Source organism: Podarcis cretensis (genome assembly GCF_951804945.1).
Source record: "Podarcis cretensis genome assembly, chromosome: 8".
In the NCBI taxonomy this organism is placed as follows: Eukaryota; Metazoa; Chordata; class Lepidosauria; order Squamata; family Lacertidae; genus Podarcis; species Podarcis cretensis.
The window spans coordinates 80,666,361-80,683,870 of NC_137177.1; the positions used below are offsets into that span (position 1 = coordinate 80,666,361).

A 17,510-nucleotide genomic window follows, 5' to 3' on the forward strand; every position below is an offset into this window, starting at 1 on the left:
TAAAAGGAGCTTCACATGTACAGGTGTAGCTTTTCAGCAGCTGCCCTGGAAGTCCCTGCCGTAACCAGCCTTTAACTCAACCATCTTTTGCCCTTAAAACCAGTATCTATATAACATTCGGGATATATGCTCGGGAACAGGGAGACTGGAATAAAATATACGGAATGAGAAGATATGTTAATTTGATTGGCTTTTCTTTTTTTTAAATAGACGCAAATCTCCCTCGCTGACGTGAAGAGGATGGAAGGGGGGTGTGAGAGAGAGAGAGAGAGAGAGAGGAAGAGAGAGTGACAGTTTAATAAGCTTTTAAGTTGAACAGGGTATTAGGAGAGTGGCTAAGCAGAGAAGGGACTTGTTACAACTTTCCCTGTGGGGAGGAAGCTTGTTTCGTGCCAGAAGCCTTGGCTGTTTGTTTGTCTCCCTCTCTCTCTCTCCCTTTCTGAACTTTAATGCTGTTTTAAGTTTGAATACAGAGCAGGGAAGAAAGGGAAGGGAAGGGGGGGTGTATATTTGGGATCCCAGCTTTGGGAGAAGGAGGCCTTATTTGGGGTGGGGGGGAATACTGGGGGGTGCAGAGAGGGAGAGAAGAGGACCTGTCAAGAAGTCTGCAGCTAAGCCTAATGTGGAATAAGCAGCGCTTAATGTCAGAGAAGATTCCGGAAAGCGCCGGGGAAAACCCTCGGGGGAAGATCGGCTCAAAGGCCGTGCCAGAGACCCGCAATTAGCACCGCGGGGGGCTCTGGTAAAATGGCAGACGAACAAAGGGAAAGCGGGTGAAAGAGAGACAAGGGAAACAAATGCAGCCCCGAGGTTAGCTCCTTGTGAGCCTGTCTATTTCCTAGGGAACCAGAGAAGGAGCTGCAGGAGAAGGAAAGCGGGGGGGGGGGTGCGGAGGCCGTCACAAAGGGGAAGAAGATGAAAGCTGCTCAGGCGCTGACAGCAACGCTGACAAAAACTCTCCCCGGCCTTTTCAGCAGGGTAGCCGGGAATCCTGGGAAGCCACGCAGGCAGAGACGCAACAGGCGACGGTCACGCACAGCCTGGAAAAGGGATCTGGAGCGGGGCTGGCTCCCAAGCCTTCGTTGCATGAATGACTGGCTATTTGATTTCTAGACCGGTTAATATATTAAAAAATTATCTCCGAGCAACGTACGAAAAACCCGACAGACAGTGCAGCCGAAATATTATGCAAATGCACAGTTACATATGGAAACGTTGCCATTAATACAAAGTTTTACTAAAATGTAGGTCCGTAAAGTTAAAGCCATGGTTTTCCCAGTAGTGACATATGGAAGTGAGAGCTGGACCATAAAGAAGGCTGATCGCCGAAGAATTAATGCTTTTGAATTATGGTGCTGGAGGAGACTCTTGAGAGTCCCATGGACTGCAAGAAGATCAAACGTCTCCATTCTGAAGGAAATCAGGCCTGAGTGCTCACTGGAAGGACAGATCCTGAAGCTGAGGCTCCAATACTTTGGCCACCTCATGAGAAGAGAAGACTCCTTGGGAAAGACCCTGATGTTGGGAAAGATTGAGGGCACAAGGAGAAGGGGACAACAGAGGACGAGATGGTTGGACAGTGTTCTCGAAGCTACCAGCATGAGTTTGACCAAAATTTGGGAGGCAGTGGAAGACAGGAGTGCCTGGCGTGTTCTGGTCCATGGGGTCACGAAGAGTCGGACACGACTAAACGACTGAACAACAACAAGAACATAAATCAATACCAATTCATTTTTCTTTTGACACAGCTTCCAGGTTCTCGCCCAGGATCCAAACTCTCAGACTCTCCGAGAGCCTTGCTAGGATGGTTGTATATTTATTATTGAGTGACTGACTGCATTTACAGCGTGCCTTTTTCTACAAGGAGTGCATGCTTCTCCCCTTCTTCTCCGTTAATCCCCACAGCAACCCTGTGAGGTGGGTTAGACCCAGAGAAGGCAGTGCCTGGCCCCCAAAGGTCACACCCACTGAGCTTCACAGCCAAGCAGGGATTGGAACCCTGGTCTCTCCCAGGCCCTGGGCCGATATTCTAACCACTACATCATTGGCTCCCATATCACAGCTAGGAACCCTTAGATTCAAGGTGCATTTGGGGGGGAGGGAAGAGGAGAAAAAAACGAAGAGGGTCTCTGTACGCACTTTGGTATAGTTTTCACCTGCACCAGGACACAAATAACATTTCTCACTCTCGCACCTCCAAGCGAGGGCAAGCTCCACTCTGCTTGCTGGGTGGCCAAATGCTTTAAGGTGCTAAGCGCTCGGGAGAGGCTCAGAGAATATCATACCTCTGGGTTTTCCTGTGCACATCCAGGAATCGGGCAGCAAAATGGCGTGTGGGCCCATTTTTGCTGAATCGGCAAAATGTCCAGGGAAAGTAGAGAGATTTTTATTTATTTTTTAAAAAAATCATTTAAAAAATCCAATAAAAGCCCTAAAATGAATTTTTGGAGGAGAGCTCAACAACTCTGTCCAGATATTCACTTTGGGGAATATGGCAACCCTACCAGAGAAGCTACTTTTACATTACGAGGCACTGTACATATTAATTAAATGAAATGCATTTTTAAAACGAAGCTCCCGGAGCCACGTATTTAATGGACCCTCGTCTCTGTTCAGCCTCTGAGTAAGGATCAGGTTTGTTTTCTTCTCACGGTAACTTTCAGGGCAGGCCTTAAACATGCTTGCAGGATGGCAAGAGCCAGTTACCAGCATTGCCGAAAGCCGTATTCTTAAAACACAGAATTATAACATTTCTCAATTATATACTGACTTGGGGGGACACCGCAGCTTAAATTTTGGCACGTGGCGCGGACCGGGGGGGGGGGGGGGGTCACTAAAGACTCAATAGCCAAATACATGAAACCAACAGGGTGAAGCAAGTTCCCAGTGACTTTTCTGCATCCAGCATAATTTTACTTCGAAAAGGTCATCGACTTTCCCCCAGCAAACAAGTCAGTTGCCATTTTGCCATGGAAGGGGCATATTAATGCGTTAATTTGTAATAATGACCGGGGGGGGGGGGATACACAAATACAGGAAGTGGAACTTGACAAAAGGCCCGTAAGGAAGAGAGGATGAAAGGCTGGAGAGAGGGAAATGCTAAGAGCAATCTGTGAAATATTCATCACACACACACACACACACACACACACACACACACACACGTACGAGGGTGAAAAACCTAGACTCATATTAAATTCTGAAATGCAGGTCTCTCTATTCAGGAACTGTCAGTCTGTTGGAAACACAGGGCCATTTGGATCCATGCATCTGAATGCATTAATCTCCCAACTGCTTCTCAACAAACATGAGATTCTTTTGAACTCGGATGACAAGGCAGGGGTATTTTAACATATTCATTCCTAGAGGCTTTCTGGAGGATAATACCCAAAGTTTGGCACTGATAGTCAAAGCAAAGACATCAAATGCTTGATTTCCACCCCAACCCCCAACTCCCCTTTTGCAGGGGGAGGGAATCAAGTTTCCTTCCCTTCAAAAATGTCCTGAGCGTTTTGCATTTCTGCAAGCATATATATAAACCCACGGCCCTTTTCCGTCTCAATGCATCACCGTTCTCATATACTACATAAAGAAGTTCCATTCCTTCGTGATTTCATGCTGCAATTCTAACCTGGCTGGGCAAAGCCAGGTCCACTCAACTGACCTGTCAACTGGAAATACTGACTTCCTAATTTTGATCTGTGATCATCAAAATACTATCAGCCCTCTTAGACACCAGCAGTCACCTGCTAAGTATTCTTTTGGCTGGACGCAGCCTTCCCCAGCCCTTCCCTGCTGCAATGCAACTGTCCCACAGATCCACAAATCCTTCTAGACATGTAAGGTGCATCCTGGCAGCGGCTAATTTCTGTCTGGAAACGAAGTCTGGCTGGCATCTGGGTGGGGGCAAGTAGCCTCAATGCCAGCCCAGTTTCGGTTGTAAAGAGGAACCAGGCCTGCTCATCCGGATCAAGATACTCGAGAACCAGTGGTGGTGAGAAGAGTTAAATAATAATTCTAGGGTGCTAGTGTTCTTTGAAATGCAGATGGGACACAGTGGCCCAGGGGCTGTACACACTGGCCTAAAGCAGAGAGGGAAGGAGATTAGCAGGCAAACACACAGATTTCATGACCCACTCCTCAAAGAGAGAGAGAAGCCTTTTGAGAAGGGGGCCCCAGCAAAAGGATCCCTGCACACATGGAACAAGCAAAGCCTTTGCGGCTGTTGACAGAGGTTGGAGCTTTGTATCCCAAGTCACTATTTTTCAGAGGCAATGAACAACTTGCAGCCAGAAGAGGTCGTAAGACGCAATAAAAGACCCACAGGATTGGGTATTGTATGTGTGTGTTGAGAGCTGTACCTCATTGGTTGGGCACCAGACTTTCTTGTACACCTCGGCCACGGGGAGGTCAAGGCTGATGATCTTGTTGTTCACCAAGAGCTGAAAGAAAGAAAACATGAAAACAGCAACTCACTATGGGTAAAATGCATACTGGTGGTCCTTCCAACACAACTTTTGAAGTGTACTCGTTGCCTAGACACCTGGAACATTTGAGGGCCCATTGCTCAGTGGAAGAGCACATGCTTGGGATGCAGAAGGTCCCGGTTCAAACCTGGCAGCTCCAGTCTAAAAAGGATCAGTGGACACACAAAGTGGGGAGCATCAGGTCCAGAAGCTGAATGAGGCCCCTCAGATCTCCCTGGCAACATCTGGAGGGCTCCTCATCCGTGCTCTGCCCCCCTCCGTAACGATCCTCACCTCCATCCCACTGTCGTCCTCCAGCAGAGCCACCAAGTCGCAGTCCTGGCAGATCTTGTTCTTGATGTCCCTCATCAGGGGCCCAATGCCAGGCTCGTTGCTGCTGTAGGGGTTGCCAGGCATCCGCCCCTGGAGGAAGTCTTCCTGCTGTGGGTCCTTCTCCAGGGTGACAAAGAACTCCGTCACCTCATTCTCCTCCTGAAACAATGGCAATGGGTGGGAAATGAGCCCGTGTCTCCCGCCCTGAAGCTGGCAGTGGACAAAATGCAAAGTAGGGCAAGGGATAGCATGGCCCAAACTCTGTGCCTAAAGGAAGGGCCTAAGTACTGAAACCCACAGGAGAGGCTGCCCGTTGTATCTCTGTTTGACTTACCATTCTGGCCCTGCCTCCTTCCTCAGCACAGTTCCTGTGGAGTGCATTGGGTGGGAATTGATCATTCTATAGGTGCAGGTGTGGGCTACAGGGCAGAATTACTCTGGGATCTGTCTGTCTGTTGCACCTCTGCACGAGCCATTGCCTTTTAGACATTTTCGAAAAATAAAGCCTCCTATTTATATTGGGAGGCAGGGAATTTAAGTTTCCACTGCAGGAATATTGTGCATCAGATCTCTGGAGTTAGGGAAACATATAGCTGTCAACTTTCAGATTTGAAAATAAGGGATCAGCAGCCTCACCTGTCCCGGGGACAGTCTACGGGATATCTAACAATCCGGGATAGCAGTGGGAAGCAGCAGGAAACGGCACTGGAATAAAGGAATTTCCCGCAAAAAAGGGGAAGGTTGACAGCTATGGAAACAGACTATCCTGGCTACCATACGCAAATCTACATTTCTAAAAACTGCATCATTGTCCATTGCAGTTGTGCCAATATCGCTATTGTGTGTTTCTCTACTGTGGCAGCGGGAGGCTCCCAGTCACATCCATGCGCCACCAAAAAAATGTAGGGTAGATGTTTGCGTAGCTGGGAGAGGCACCCCTGGGATTTTGGCTGGGTCCAGCTGTCGCTCCTTAGCGACTAGAAACAGATCAGCTCCCCTACCGGATAGATAATGCTGCAGAGCCTCTCAAAAATGAAGACGGGTGTCCGGTAGTCAACGAGGCTGTAACGCTTGGCCGTTTCAATGCACACTGCCATGAAGGCCTTCGTTTCAGATTCTGTGCCTGCAGAGAAAAGCGATGGAGTCAAGTCTCACGGGGGCTTCCTGAATCATCTCCTTAGTGTAAATCCATGCACTGTTAATCTTGAGGCCCTTGTTAAATCATCTGCACTGGCTGCTCACCCAGGTTCAGGGTCTTTGTATTAATTGACAAAGCCCTGAACCCTTATATCCCACCTCAGTCACTGAGATTATTTGCAGGAGCATCGCTGGCCGTTCCCTGAGTTGGCGAGGCTCACTTCATAGCAACAAGAACAGAGCCTTTAGGGTCCATCAGCCCTGCCCTGTGGAATGCTCTGCCACTGGAGATTCAACTTCTGTGCTGACCTTTAAACATCTGCTGAAAACTTTTCTATTGCACCAGGTCTATGAAGGCAATGCAGAATACCTCTTTACATGGCTTCTGATTTTTCAGCTTTTATGCACAATTGTTTTAAAGCCCTCTGATGTTTTTCATGAATATGCACAAATATTTTTATAAAAACAAAACGAAACGAAACGAAAAACACACTCCAAAAAGCCTCTGGTCCCAGGAGTTTTGCAAGCTCCCCACCCCACCGGCACTCTCCCCACCTGTCGTCATGTCCTCCAGCATCTCCAGCAGCATGTCCTGGGTCTCATCAATCAGCTTGGTCCGCTGCACCACCAACTTCCTCAGGCACAGGTAGCCGTTCAGCACGGTCCCCACCAGGCGGCTCTTGAAGTGTCGTTTGATGGACTCGACCTCCACAAAGGAGGAAAGGAGGCCTGAGGGAGCAAGGAATTAAGGCTCAGTTTACAAAGTGGGGACACCAAGAAGAGAGAGAGAGGGAATGGGACAAAAGTCCAGCACACACAGAAATGGCACGTCAAGTCAAGAAAGGAGGTGATGGGGGGAGGAGCAACAAAATCACCTGTGATGCTCTTCAAAGCGTATCCCTGCTGCAGGTCAGTGCTGAGCGTGGCCTCCTCCAGGGCAAGTAGACGGGCAATTTCCTAAAAAGCAGAGAGGCACAGGTTATGAAGGTACCATGTGTGTGGAAGTGTGTGTGTATCATTCTTACTATTGACACTGGATTATTAATCACTTTTTAAACCACTATTGCAAGGCAATTCACATATAAAATGATGAGAAACAACAAAGACATAAACGACAAGAAGTGGACACTCATAGTAAAAGACCCGTTTATTGATTCAGCTGGAAAAGCCTGTCAGAACAAAAATGTATTCTATTATTTCTGGAAAGGGCGAATAGATTGGGGGGGGGTGTTGTCTCTCGGCAGGGATGATGTTCCACAGAACAGGGGCAGCCACACTAAAAGCCCTGCTCCGAATTACGACAGTGTGGGCTTCTGAGAACCTTGGAATTTGCAGGAGAAACTTTCCTACAGACTGCAAGGATCCGATGGATGTATAAGAGATAAGGTGATCTCTTAAGAAACTGGTCCTGAGCTACAGAGGGCCTTAAATGTTAGTGCCAACACCTTGAACTTGGCCCAGAAGCAGATTGGCAGCCAGCACAAATCCTGAAAGCAAGGTGTTAGATGCTGGTGGTAAGTTTTGTCACTGGAGGGAGGAAGGGAAGGGAACAGACACAGGTCACTTGTGTAACAGAGCACAGCTTAGATCAGGAAGTGCCAAATGCCCCGTTCAAACCCCACACCTGTCGTGAATGCACTGGGCAGATGCAAACTGCTTTCCCTCCCACCTCTCAGTTCTCAGACTTCTTGGCAACAAGCTCCAGCTAGAAAACCTTTCTTTACCTTTGTAATGAGGTTGCCAACGTAAGGCAGGACCCCCCTGGCTGCCAGGTAGACCTTCCAGCGGGCAGGCTTGATGAGTTTCTGGTAGAGTGCCAGGTACTCTGCTGCACATTCCCCAGCCATGCTCAACTCATCCAGGTAACTAAGAGAAAGGCAGAGAAAACACTGGTGAGTTGGAACTATAAAAAAGAGAACGGACTTCTTTGTAAACAGAGAAGCAAAACACTGATACAAAATTGAGTGGAAATTATTTAACTGGCAGTGGGGAGATCCTTGGACCTGCAGGGCTTCTCAAATCCTTAGAGCATGAGACTCTTAATCTCAGCGTTGTGGGTTCAAGCCCTGCTTTGAGTCAAATATCCCTGCATGGTAGGTGGTTGGACTAGATGGCCCTCATGGCCTCTTTCCAACTCTATAATTCTATGATCCCATGGTCCCCCAAGTGGGATGCGGGTGGCGCTGTGGGTTAAACCACTGAGCCTAGGGCTTGCCGATCGGAAGGTCATGGTTCGAATCCCCGCAAGGGGGTGAGCTCCCGTTGCTCAGTCCCTGCTCCTGCCAACCTAGCAGTTCAAAAGCATGTGAAAGTGCAAGTAGATAAATAGGTACCGCTCTGGCGGGATGGTAAACAGTGTTTCTGTGCGCTGCTCTGGTTCGCCAGAAGCGGCTTAGCCATGCTGGCCACATGACCCGGAAGCTGTACACCGGCTCCCTCAGCCAATAAAGCGAGATGAGCGCTGCAATCCCAGAGTCATCCGCGACTGGACCTAATGGTCAGGGGTCCCTTTACCTTTACGGTCCCCCAAGAAGAGGGAGCTTGCAGCACTGTACCTGGTGAGCAGGTCGAGGACTTGCTGCTTCCGGCTGGGGATGGTGGCCAGAGCTTCAACGATGGTGCAGGCAGCCTGCCGGGCAGCCTGGGTTGCAGGCGTGAACAAGACCTACCGGGGAGAGGAAAATTGGGGCATTCGTGAGACTCGTCTCATGCAGGGTTGAGACATCTGGCTGCAATTACCCACATTTGGCCCCAGAGCCTGAGGTTGCCCCACCCCAGTGTACAGGGAACACCTGGAAAAACCATTTGGGTTTCTCTATTTTAAGAGTGCATACCCTACATTTCACCACCTGGGTCTGAAGGCAGCTTACGATGACCCAAGACACCCATGAGATAAAAAGCCTGCATCCAGCGCAGAGGAATGTCACGCCATTCCCGAGGGACAGATGCAAAACAGCTCTAATCAGATGGCGCAAGCTAGAGGCTTTGGGGAGGGTTTCCATACCTGCCGCAGCCAATTGTTGTGTCCCAGCTTGAGATCCAGGGGGCAGGTCCTCTTCCCTCGCCTGCTCATGAACTGCTTCCACTTCCAGGTGTACTTTTCGATCAGGTAAAGGTGGCGAAGCTCCGTCCTGCTGGGTGACTTTCCATTGGCGTCGAGGCCTAAAGCGAGGGCGAGGATTCGAGCGGAGGTTAGCGGAGGTGTCCCCTTACCGGGTACCAAGAGCTACCTCTGTTACTCAGGGACAGGGCAAGAACTTCACTTTCCCGAGGGCTGGGAACTTTCCACGGGGATGGCCTCTCAGGTTCGTAAATGCAGTGTGAGGCTGTAGGAACCTATCTCAAACTGAAGTTCCGTTGTGAAGGAAATTAGTCTGGATTAAGCAACAGCAGGTGTGGGGAATTTTATGGCCCTCCAGTTGTTGCTGAACTGCAACTCCCATCATCCCTGGCCACAGGCCATGCTTTCTGGGGCTGATGGGAGTTGTTGTTTGGTAACATCTGGAGGGCCAAATGCTCCCAACGCCTAAGGAGCAGAAGAAGTTGTTGGGACTTTCCATCCCACCTTTAGTTGCAGGCATGGGATTGTTATGTGTCACATATCTGTTTACATTCCAGCACAGTTTGCTGGCGTAAGCGGAAATTCCGCTGTATTGCTTTTGCTTTGACTCTCCCTCCGAGGAGACGGCAAGAAGAGATGACATGTTTCTTTGTCTTGATTTAAGTTTAATAAATTTGTAGCTCATAGTATGTATTCACAAGCCTCAGCCTTTTCTGTTTTGCAGTTTACACTGCTAAGTATAGTGTGCCCAAGTCTGGGAGGCTTGGGTCACTAATTTATGTCGGAGCCAGAGGTCGATGGATCTTCGCAGCGGCACGGCTGGAAGGAGAAGATCCAGCTGGCTTTCGACCCCTGGATGCCGACACAAATATGTCCATAAAAGGGCAGCGAACAAGGTGAGGGGCCTAAAAGTAGTGGGCTTTCTGCATCAGTGGGGGGGGGGGTTCCACTTAGATGATCTTGGACCTTTTTTCCAATGTTATGTTCCTTTGAGTACAAAGGGCAGAAAAGTCTGATCTCTCTCTCTCTCTCTCTCTCTCTCTCTCTCTCACACACACACACACACACACACACACACTTCTACAGGGCACAGTACGTACCTCTGGCAGGGAGGCATTTCTTCCAAGCCTCATACGAAGCTTTGGGGTCCCTCTTGAGCCAGAGTTGGGCCTGAGCGTGGATTTCATTGCTGTAGGGCTTGACGGTGGTCAAGGAGTCCACAGGGGTGTCCTAAAGAAGAACAAGGAAAGGCTGTGACAGCCTGAAGCAGAACCAGTCACCTACAGGCATCTAGAGTGGGGTTATCCCCATGTAAAGTAGGACTTTGCACCAGTGTGTTGATACAGATGCTTTCATCACAAAAGCTCAGTGTTTCGCATGCAGAAGATCCCGGGTTCCACCCCTGGCATCTCCAGGTGGGGCTAGAACAGACCCTGCCTGAAACCCTAGCGCAACCTTTCTCAACCTGTGGGTCCCCAGGTGTTGTTGAACTACAACTCCCATCACCCCTAGCTAGCAAGGCCAGAGCTCAGGGATGATGGGAGTTGTGGTCCAACAACATCCGGGGACCCACAGGTTGAGAACCGCTGCCCTAGAGAGACACTGCCAGCCATCGTAGCTTTTACTAAGCTAGACAGACCAATGGCCTGACTCTGTGTAAGGCCGTTTCCTACTGAGCGGTGCCTGAAGCACAGGATAATTAAATTACTAATGGGTTTTAGCAACTGCTTCATACGTACATGCAATGCAGAACCAAAGTGAAATTTGGCCAGATTTTATATTTTGGTGTTATGCCAAGTCCGTCTATCCTGCCCAGTACCAGCTGGGGGGGGGGGAGCATCCCATTTTATCCTCGCAACAACCCTGTGAGGTAGGCTAGGCTGTGAGAAGCAGTGATTGGGCCGAGGCCCCCCAGTGAACCTCATGTGGCCAAGTGGGGGGGATTTAAATTCTGGTCTCCCAGGTTCTAGTCTGACACACCACACTAGTTCTCTGGAAATTCTAGGGACAAAACCCTAGAAAGCATGTGCTCTTCCACTAAGCTACAGGAAGATTTCCTTCTGAGTCCTTTTAAAAGAAGCATATACCCCACCCTATTGCAAAAACAAACAACTCCTACCCACCCAATAATCAAATTGGCTTACAGAATAAAATGGAGCAAATAATATAGAAAACACACCCCAAAATCAGTTAAACAACAAATACAACAGTTCATAAATGCTGTGCTCAAAACACACCTTGGAGTCTTCCGGTTCCCCCATTCTGCCACCCCTACATGCTCCCATACATCCAAAATCAGAAAATATGTACAAAAGTTTTCCCCACGAGTCTCCCCAAGCACATTCTGCCAAGGAGGATTTGCTCAAGTGGAAACAGGATTCCAGCGATGAACCAGACGGCTCAAGAGTCCCAAAAAGGGCTGCAGGGGGAAGGCTACCTTGTTCTTCTTGCTGGTTGGAGCCGGGGGCTTGATCAGCTTCTGCAGGATGCGCAGACACATGAGAGTGATGTTCTCCACCACCACCGGCGTCTTGATGTTCACGGCCATCAGGAAGAGACTGAGAGCTGGAGGGGGAGCCAAGCGGGAGGGGGAGAAGCAAAGGCATCACAGAAGGCAGCACCAAACAGCAAGGCAAGGATATAGACACATTCTTGAACGCCCACCGGCTACGGGGTAAACCATGGGTTGACAAACTAAGGCCTGGGGGCCGGATGCGGCCCAATCGCCTTCTCAATCCGGCCTGTGGACAGTCTGGGAATCAGAGCGTTTTTACATGAGTAGAATGTGTGCTTTTATTAAAAATGCATCTCTGGGTTATTTGTGGGGCATAGAAATTCGTTCCTTTTTTTCCCTTCAAAATATAGTCTGCCCCCCTCTCCAGGTCCGAGGGACAGTAGACCGGCCCCCTGCTGAAAAGGTTTGCTGACCCCTGGGGTAAACTGTTAAAGCAAAAGCCTTCCCACATATCCAGGCTGCTTCTCCTTGCCATTGCCCATCAAAAGGGGGAGACGAAGCATTGAGTGGCCTGGAGATGAGGACGGTCAGATCCAGAGCTCAGATATGCCACTGGATCACCTTCTCCTATATCAAACTGCTCATCAGCTGCCCATCATGATCTGCAGCCTTCCTCCAGGTGCCACTTGCTGTCTGAAGTGTGGCAGGTGGCCACTGGAGAAACAGAGACTTTCCTGTGGTGGCTCCTTGCCTTTGGTGAAATGCCCTCCCAAAGCCTAGAGACCTTGCTGCTGTCATTCAGGCCCAGGCAAAAACTCTGCTCTTCCCCGAGGCTTTTAGGAACAGCAAATGTCAATAATACAGTGGTACCTTGGTTTAAGAACAGCTTAAGTTTATGAACAACTTGGATTAAGAACCATGAAAACCCGGAAGTAGGTGTTTTGGTTTGTGAACTTCGCCTTGGAAGCAGAACATGTTTCGCTTCCTGTTGGGTGTGTTCCATTTGTAAATTGAGCCCCTCGCTGCTATGGGAAAGCACGCCTTGGTTTAAGAACGCTTTGGTTTAAGAACGGACTTCCGGAACGGATTAAGTTCTTAAACCAAGGTACCACTGTATTAAGCAAGCAGCTTTGAACTCGCCTGTTGCTGTTTTATAGTTTGTTGTTTATAGTTTGCTACACAAGTTTGTATGCATTAGTCTTAATCATCGCCCTGATTTGTACTTCTAATTCTTAGTAGGCTGTTGTGGAAACAACACTAGGTTTGAAGGTACAGGATATAAACAATGAGCTGTATCCAGTATTAATCCTATTCAGAGCAGACATGGCTAACTTGCATCCATGGATTTCAATGGGTTTGCTCTAAGCAGGACTGACAATGAATGCAATCCCATGCGAAGAAAACAAATGGTTCTTCTGCCCAGGTTAAGAACTCCAAGCAGCTGGGTTTCTTCACACGGTGCGTAGTCAAACTGTGGAACTCCCTCCCACAAAAGGCATCGATGGCCATCAGCTTGGATGCCTTTAAAAGAGGACTGGACAAATTCATGGCTCTATTAATGGCTGCTAGCCATGACAGCTGGTCGGAGGCAGTAACACTTCTGAATCCCAGTTACTGAAAACCACAGGAAGGGAGTGTTGCTGTTGCCCTCGGGTCCTGTTTTTGGGCTTCCTGGAAGAGGCACCCGATTGGCCACTGTGAGAAGAGGATGCCGGACTAGATAGGTCCCTGGCCTGATCCAATGGGTTCTTATGTCCTTATGACTCCACAGCAGTGGGGACTCTTTGTTAGGGTGGCCAGGAAATAAAAGAGACCTCTTTTCTTAACCAGTCAACCCTCTTTCCAAACATGGAGTTGACCACCCTTGCCATTGTTATAAGAATTTTAAGGTCTCAAATATGGAATAAATATTCATAAATGCACACATATCTAAATATATGAACCATGTGTCTGAAAGAGTATGGAAGAGCAATCCTGAAGCCATTTTGACTCTCCCAATGATCTCAAATATTCCTCTGGGAGGTAAATGGGGAAAGCCTTCCCACTGTCTTTTTGCCTGCAAATCCTGTCTTAAGGACGTATTTGTGTATGAATAGGGTGAGCCTGTGACCTGGATTCAGGAACTCAAAGTAATAACCATCAAAAAAGAATGGCCAGACTGCCCATGTAATGCAATCAGTGACCATTATTGGGTATCCTGGCAGATAGGATTTCTTCTGGAGACCGCCTCCTTCTGTGATGTACGTATGATGTTTTGGGGGGTGGTCTTGGGCTACAGGGTGGGCAATTTCAAAAATCTATATAAGGGCTTGCGCACCATTATTTAGGGTTCTCTTCCCTCCTGCATGTGGTGAGTGGGGACCCTGTTGCAACAGTTCCTTGAATAAAGATCAGGGTTACTAGCTGCTTTGCTTCTCAATATATGCTTCTCAGGTGGCGCTGTGGGTTAAAGCCTCAGCGCCTAGGACTTGCCGATCGAAAGGTCGGCGGTTCGAATCCCTGCAGCGGGGTGCGCTCCCGCTGCTCGGTCCCAGCGCCTGCCAACCTAGCAGTTCGAAAGCACCTCCGGGTGCAAGTAGATAAATAGGGACCGCTTACCAGCGGGAAGGTAAACGGCGTTTCCGTGTGCGGCTCTGGCTCGCCAGAGCAGCGATGTCACGCTGGCCACGTGACCCGGAAGTGTCTCCGGACAGCGCTGGCCCCTGGCCTCTTAAGTGAGATGGGCGCACAACCCCAGAGTCTGTCAAGACTGGCCCGTACGGGCAGGGGTACCTTTACCTTTACCTTTATCCCTCCTGCATGTGGTGAGTGGGGACCCTGTTGCAACAGTTCCTTGAATAAAGATCAGGTTACTAGCTGCTTTGCTTCTCAATATATGCTTCTCATAAGGAAGCTGTGCCTGGAGGAAGAACTGTGAGGGGAGAGCATCAGGCAAAGCCTCTTTCCAACTGCCTTGCCCCACCCTTCTGTCTCTGCTTCTCATTTTGTATTGTATTATGTTGTGCACTGTGGCTTGCTGTTGTTTTATTGATTGGAGTTTAGAAATCACTTATTGTAGCTGTTAAGAGTGGATTTCTGTTTAATCTTGAAATGTTGATATTTAAGATTATTCTATATTATTTTAATGAATGTTGAATGTTATTTTATTTGCATATTTTATGTTGTGTTGTGCACATTGTCTTATTTACATGATGTTAGCTGCTCTGAGCCCAGCTTTGGCCGAAGAGGGCGGGATACAAATATATTATATTATTATTATTATTATTATTATTATTATTATTATTATACCTCAGGTTACATACGCTTCAGGTTACATATGCTTCAGGTTACACTCTCTGCTAACCCAGAAATAGTGCTTCAGGTTAAGAACTTTGCTTCAGGATGAGAATAGAAATCGTGCAGCGGCAGTGTGGCGGCAGCAGGAGGCCCCATTAGCTAAAGTGGTGCTTCATGTTAAGAACAGTTTCAGGTTAAGAACGGACTTCCGGAACGAATTAAGTACTTAACCCGAGGTACCACTGTATTATTATTTATGGTTGGCCTCTGTTGTTTTCTCCTACCGATAGGGAACCCACTTAAGGGAATACAGCATAGAACACCATTTATTGCACACACTCCACATCTTGCTTGCCAAATGCAGAGACTCACCACAGCGCAGCCTCAGCTCCCAGCAGCTATCTTCCTTGGAGATGGAGTCCGTCAGCAGCAGCATCTCATACTGAAGGCTGCTGGCCTGCAGATGAGGGAGAAAGAGTAAGGCAGGGCTGAGAGAATACCACTTTGCCCCGTCCCACTTTGGTTCTCTCCTCTCCCACAAAAGAAATTCGGCAGAACTTGAAAACAAGGATTGGCGCAAAGAGGAACCACAGAACTGTGGAGCTGGAAGGGACACAAGGGATCGTCCAGTCCAACCCCCTGTAATGTAGGAATCACAGCTAAGAGATCTCAAGTTGCAACCGAGGACTACAGGAACATTTCTTAATGTGAGCGCAGGCGAGGTATACAAGAGCGCTGAGCTATTATTGGGCAGTAGATGCAGCTGGCTTTTAATCCCTGCTTGGCCCTGGAGCTCTTGTCAGCCTTGCCTACCCCGCAAGGTTGTTCTGGGGATGATAACAGGGCTGGGCTGTGTACATGTGTAACCCTAAATTACTAGGGTTGTTACACCCATTGAAATACATGGGTCCAAGTTAGTCCTGTCTATGAATTTCAACAGGCCAGCTCTGGAGAGGAGTGACATTGGATACAACCCTTCTTATAATAAATAATAATAATAAATTTTTATTTATACCCCACCCTTCCCGGTTGAAAAACCAGGCTCAGGGTGGCTAACAACAAATTTAAAACACTTAAAAACACTTAATTATAAAAGCAGCATAAAATACAGTAAAAAAAAATGAATAACAATAAAATTCAAAAATCAAAAATCAATTAGATAATCATCAGGGCTAGCTGGCTGAATTGGTCCTACTTGGGCCAGCGAGGAGGCCAGGGGAGAATTAGCTGTGGAGTCATAAAAGGGGAGGGGGAGGAAAGGGAAGGGAAGGGAAATAAAAGATCAGGCTGAATTCAAATTAAAGGCAAGGCGGAATAGCTCTGTCTTACAGGCCCGACGGAAGGAGGTTAAATCCTGAAGGGCCCTAGTCTCATGGGACAGAGCATTCCACCAGGTTGGAGCCATCACTGAAAAGGCCCTGGCCCTGGTGGAGGATAGTCTGACTTTCTTAGGGCCCGGGACCTCTAAACTATGGTTATTCATGGACCTTAAGGTCCTCTGCGGGGCATACCAAGAGAGGCGGTCCCATAGATAGCAAGGAGCGGCAAGGTAAGAAAAGAAATGTTTTTAAATAGAGGTTGGGTGGCCATCTGACAGGGATTCTTCGGCTGTGATTCCTGCATTGCAGAGCAGGGAGTTGGATTCGGTGACCCCTGAGAGTCCCTTCCAACTCTACAATTCTATGATAACCAATTTGGATGCAGCCAGGGAGGGACGGAAGGCAGGTCAAATACCCAAAGCCCCAACCCCCTCCTCACCAGGTCAGGGTTCGCCCAGTGACCCTTCAGAGCCGCAGACACCTTGCTGATGATGAGGTCGTTCATCTGCTGGGTGGCTTCCGGATTGTCCCTTGTTTTCAAGACGGGCACAGAATAAAAAGAAAAGACACGAGTTAAAAAGCTCCACACTGAGCCGACTCCCTCAACACGTCGTCAAGACCTCCCTGTACTGTCTGGGTCATGCAAAAGTTGTAGCAGGTCTGCTTAGCCTGCACTTCCAAGGCGGAATTCGAGTCTTGAATTCCTTGTTCAGGTCAGGCAGCTGGGAAGGCTTCGGTGCTTGGACAGGCTGCAGAAGGACTTTGCAAAGGGCCAAGGGTCAATAGGAGTTGTTGGTTTCCTCTTGTTTCCAGAGGAAAGGACACACCTAAGTAGCTAAGTGTACGCTAAAAACCCCACTTATTTTGGCAGGCGTCTGTGTCAACATTACATGTGTTTCTGTGTGCTTGTGTATATCCTGTGAAATCCAATGCTAGTTCACTAAAGGAAGTGTGTGGGGTCCTATCCGTACGAAAAATTACCAAGGAATTACCAACATTATGAAGAAAGGCATATATATTTTAGTTCTACTAACAAAAGAACTGCCAAAATTAAGGAACATTACTAACTGGTCCGTTCATTTCAGTGGGCCTACTCTTGATCAGGACCTAGTTGGAGACAACCCATGAATCCTGCCTGATAAATTGGGGCACCTCTTTAACTATCTAACTTTTAGAAGACATCTGAAGGCTGCCCCGTTTAGGGAAGTTTTTAATGTTTTAGCGTGTTTTTAGTATTCTGTTGGGAACTGCCCAGAGTGGCTGGAGAAACCGAGCCAGATGAGTGGGGTATAAATAATAAATATTCTTATTATTTGATCAAAAAGTATTTTATTTAAAAAAAAAGTTGACATAGGTTGAAGTGGGAGACCCAGTTGTATTTTTTAAAAAAAATCAATACGTTTTAAAAGCCCAAAGCTCTTCCCCCCCCCCTTCAGGACATTCAAAAAGGCCACCAACGCTCC

The 17,510-nt window shown here is 48.2% G+C and overlaps 1 protein-coding gene across 1 annotated transcript in view; it reads right to left on the reverse strand.

The window, feature by feature from the left end:
• Window positions 1–17,510, reverse strand: part of UBR4 (ubiquitin protein ligase E3 component n-recognin 4) — a 145,752-nt gene that overhangs the window by 21,284 nt on the left and 106,958 nt on the right. The window contains exons 80-91 of the mRNA XM_079987392.1: window positions 16,487–16,577; window positions 15,101–15,185; window positions 11,435–11,562; window positions 10,098–10,227; window positions 8,941–9,098; window positions 8,492–8,601; window positions 7,661–7,802; window positions 6,812–6,893; window positions 6,492–6,665; window positions 5,801–5,922; window positions 4,761–4,958; window positions 4,362–4,442 (exon numbers count right to left, since the gene is read on the reverse strand). Coding sequence (XP_079843518.1) covers window positions 4,362–4,442; window positions 4,761–4,958; window positions 5,801–5,922; window positions 6,492–6,665; window positions 6,812–6,893; window positions 7,661–7,802; window positions 8,492–8,601; window positions 8,941–9,098; window positions 10,098–10,227; window positions 11,435–11,562; window positions 15,101–15,185; window positions 16,487–16,577 — 1,501 coding nt within the window. The remainder of the gene's footprint in view (window positions 1–4,361; window positions 4,443–4,760; window positions 4,959–5,800; window positions 5,923–6,491; window positions 6,666–6,811; window positions 6,894–7,660; window positions 7,803–8,491; window positions 8,602–8,940; window positions 9,099–10,097; window positions 10,228–11,434; window positions 11,563–15,100; window positions 15,186–16,486; window positions 16,578–17,510) is intronic.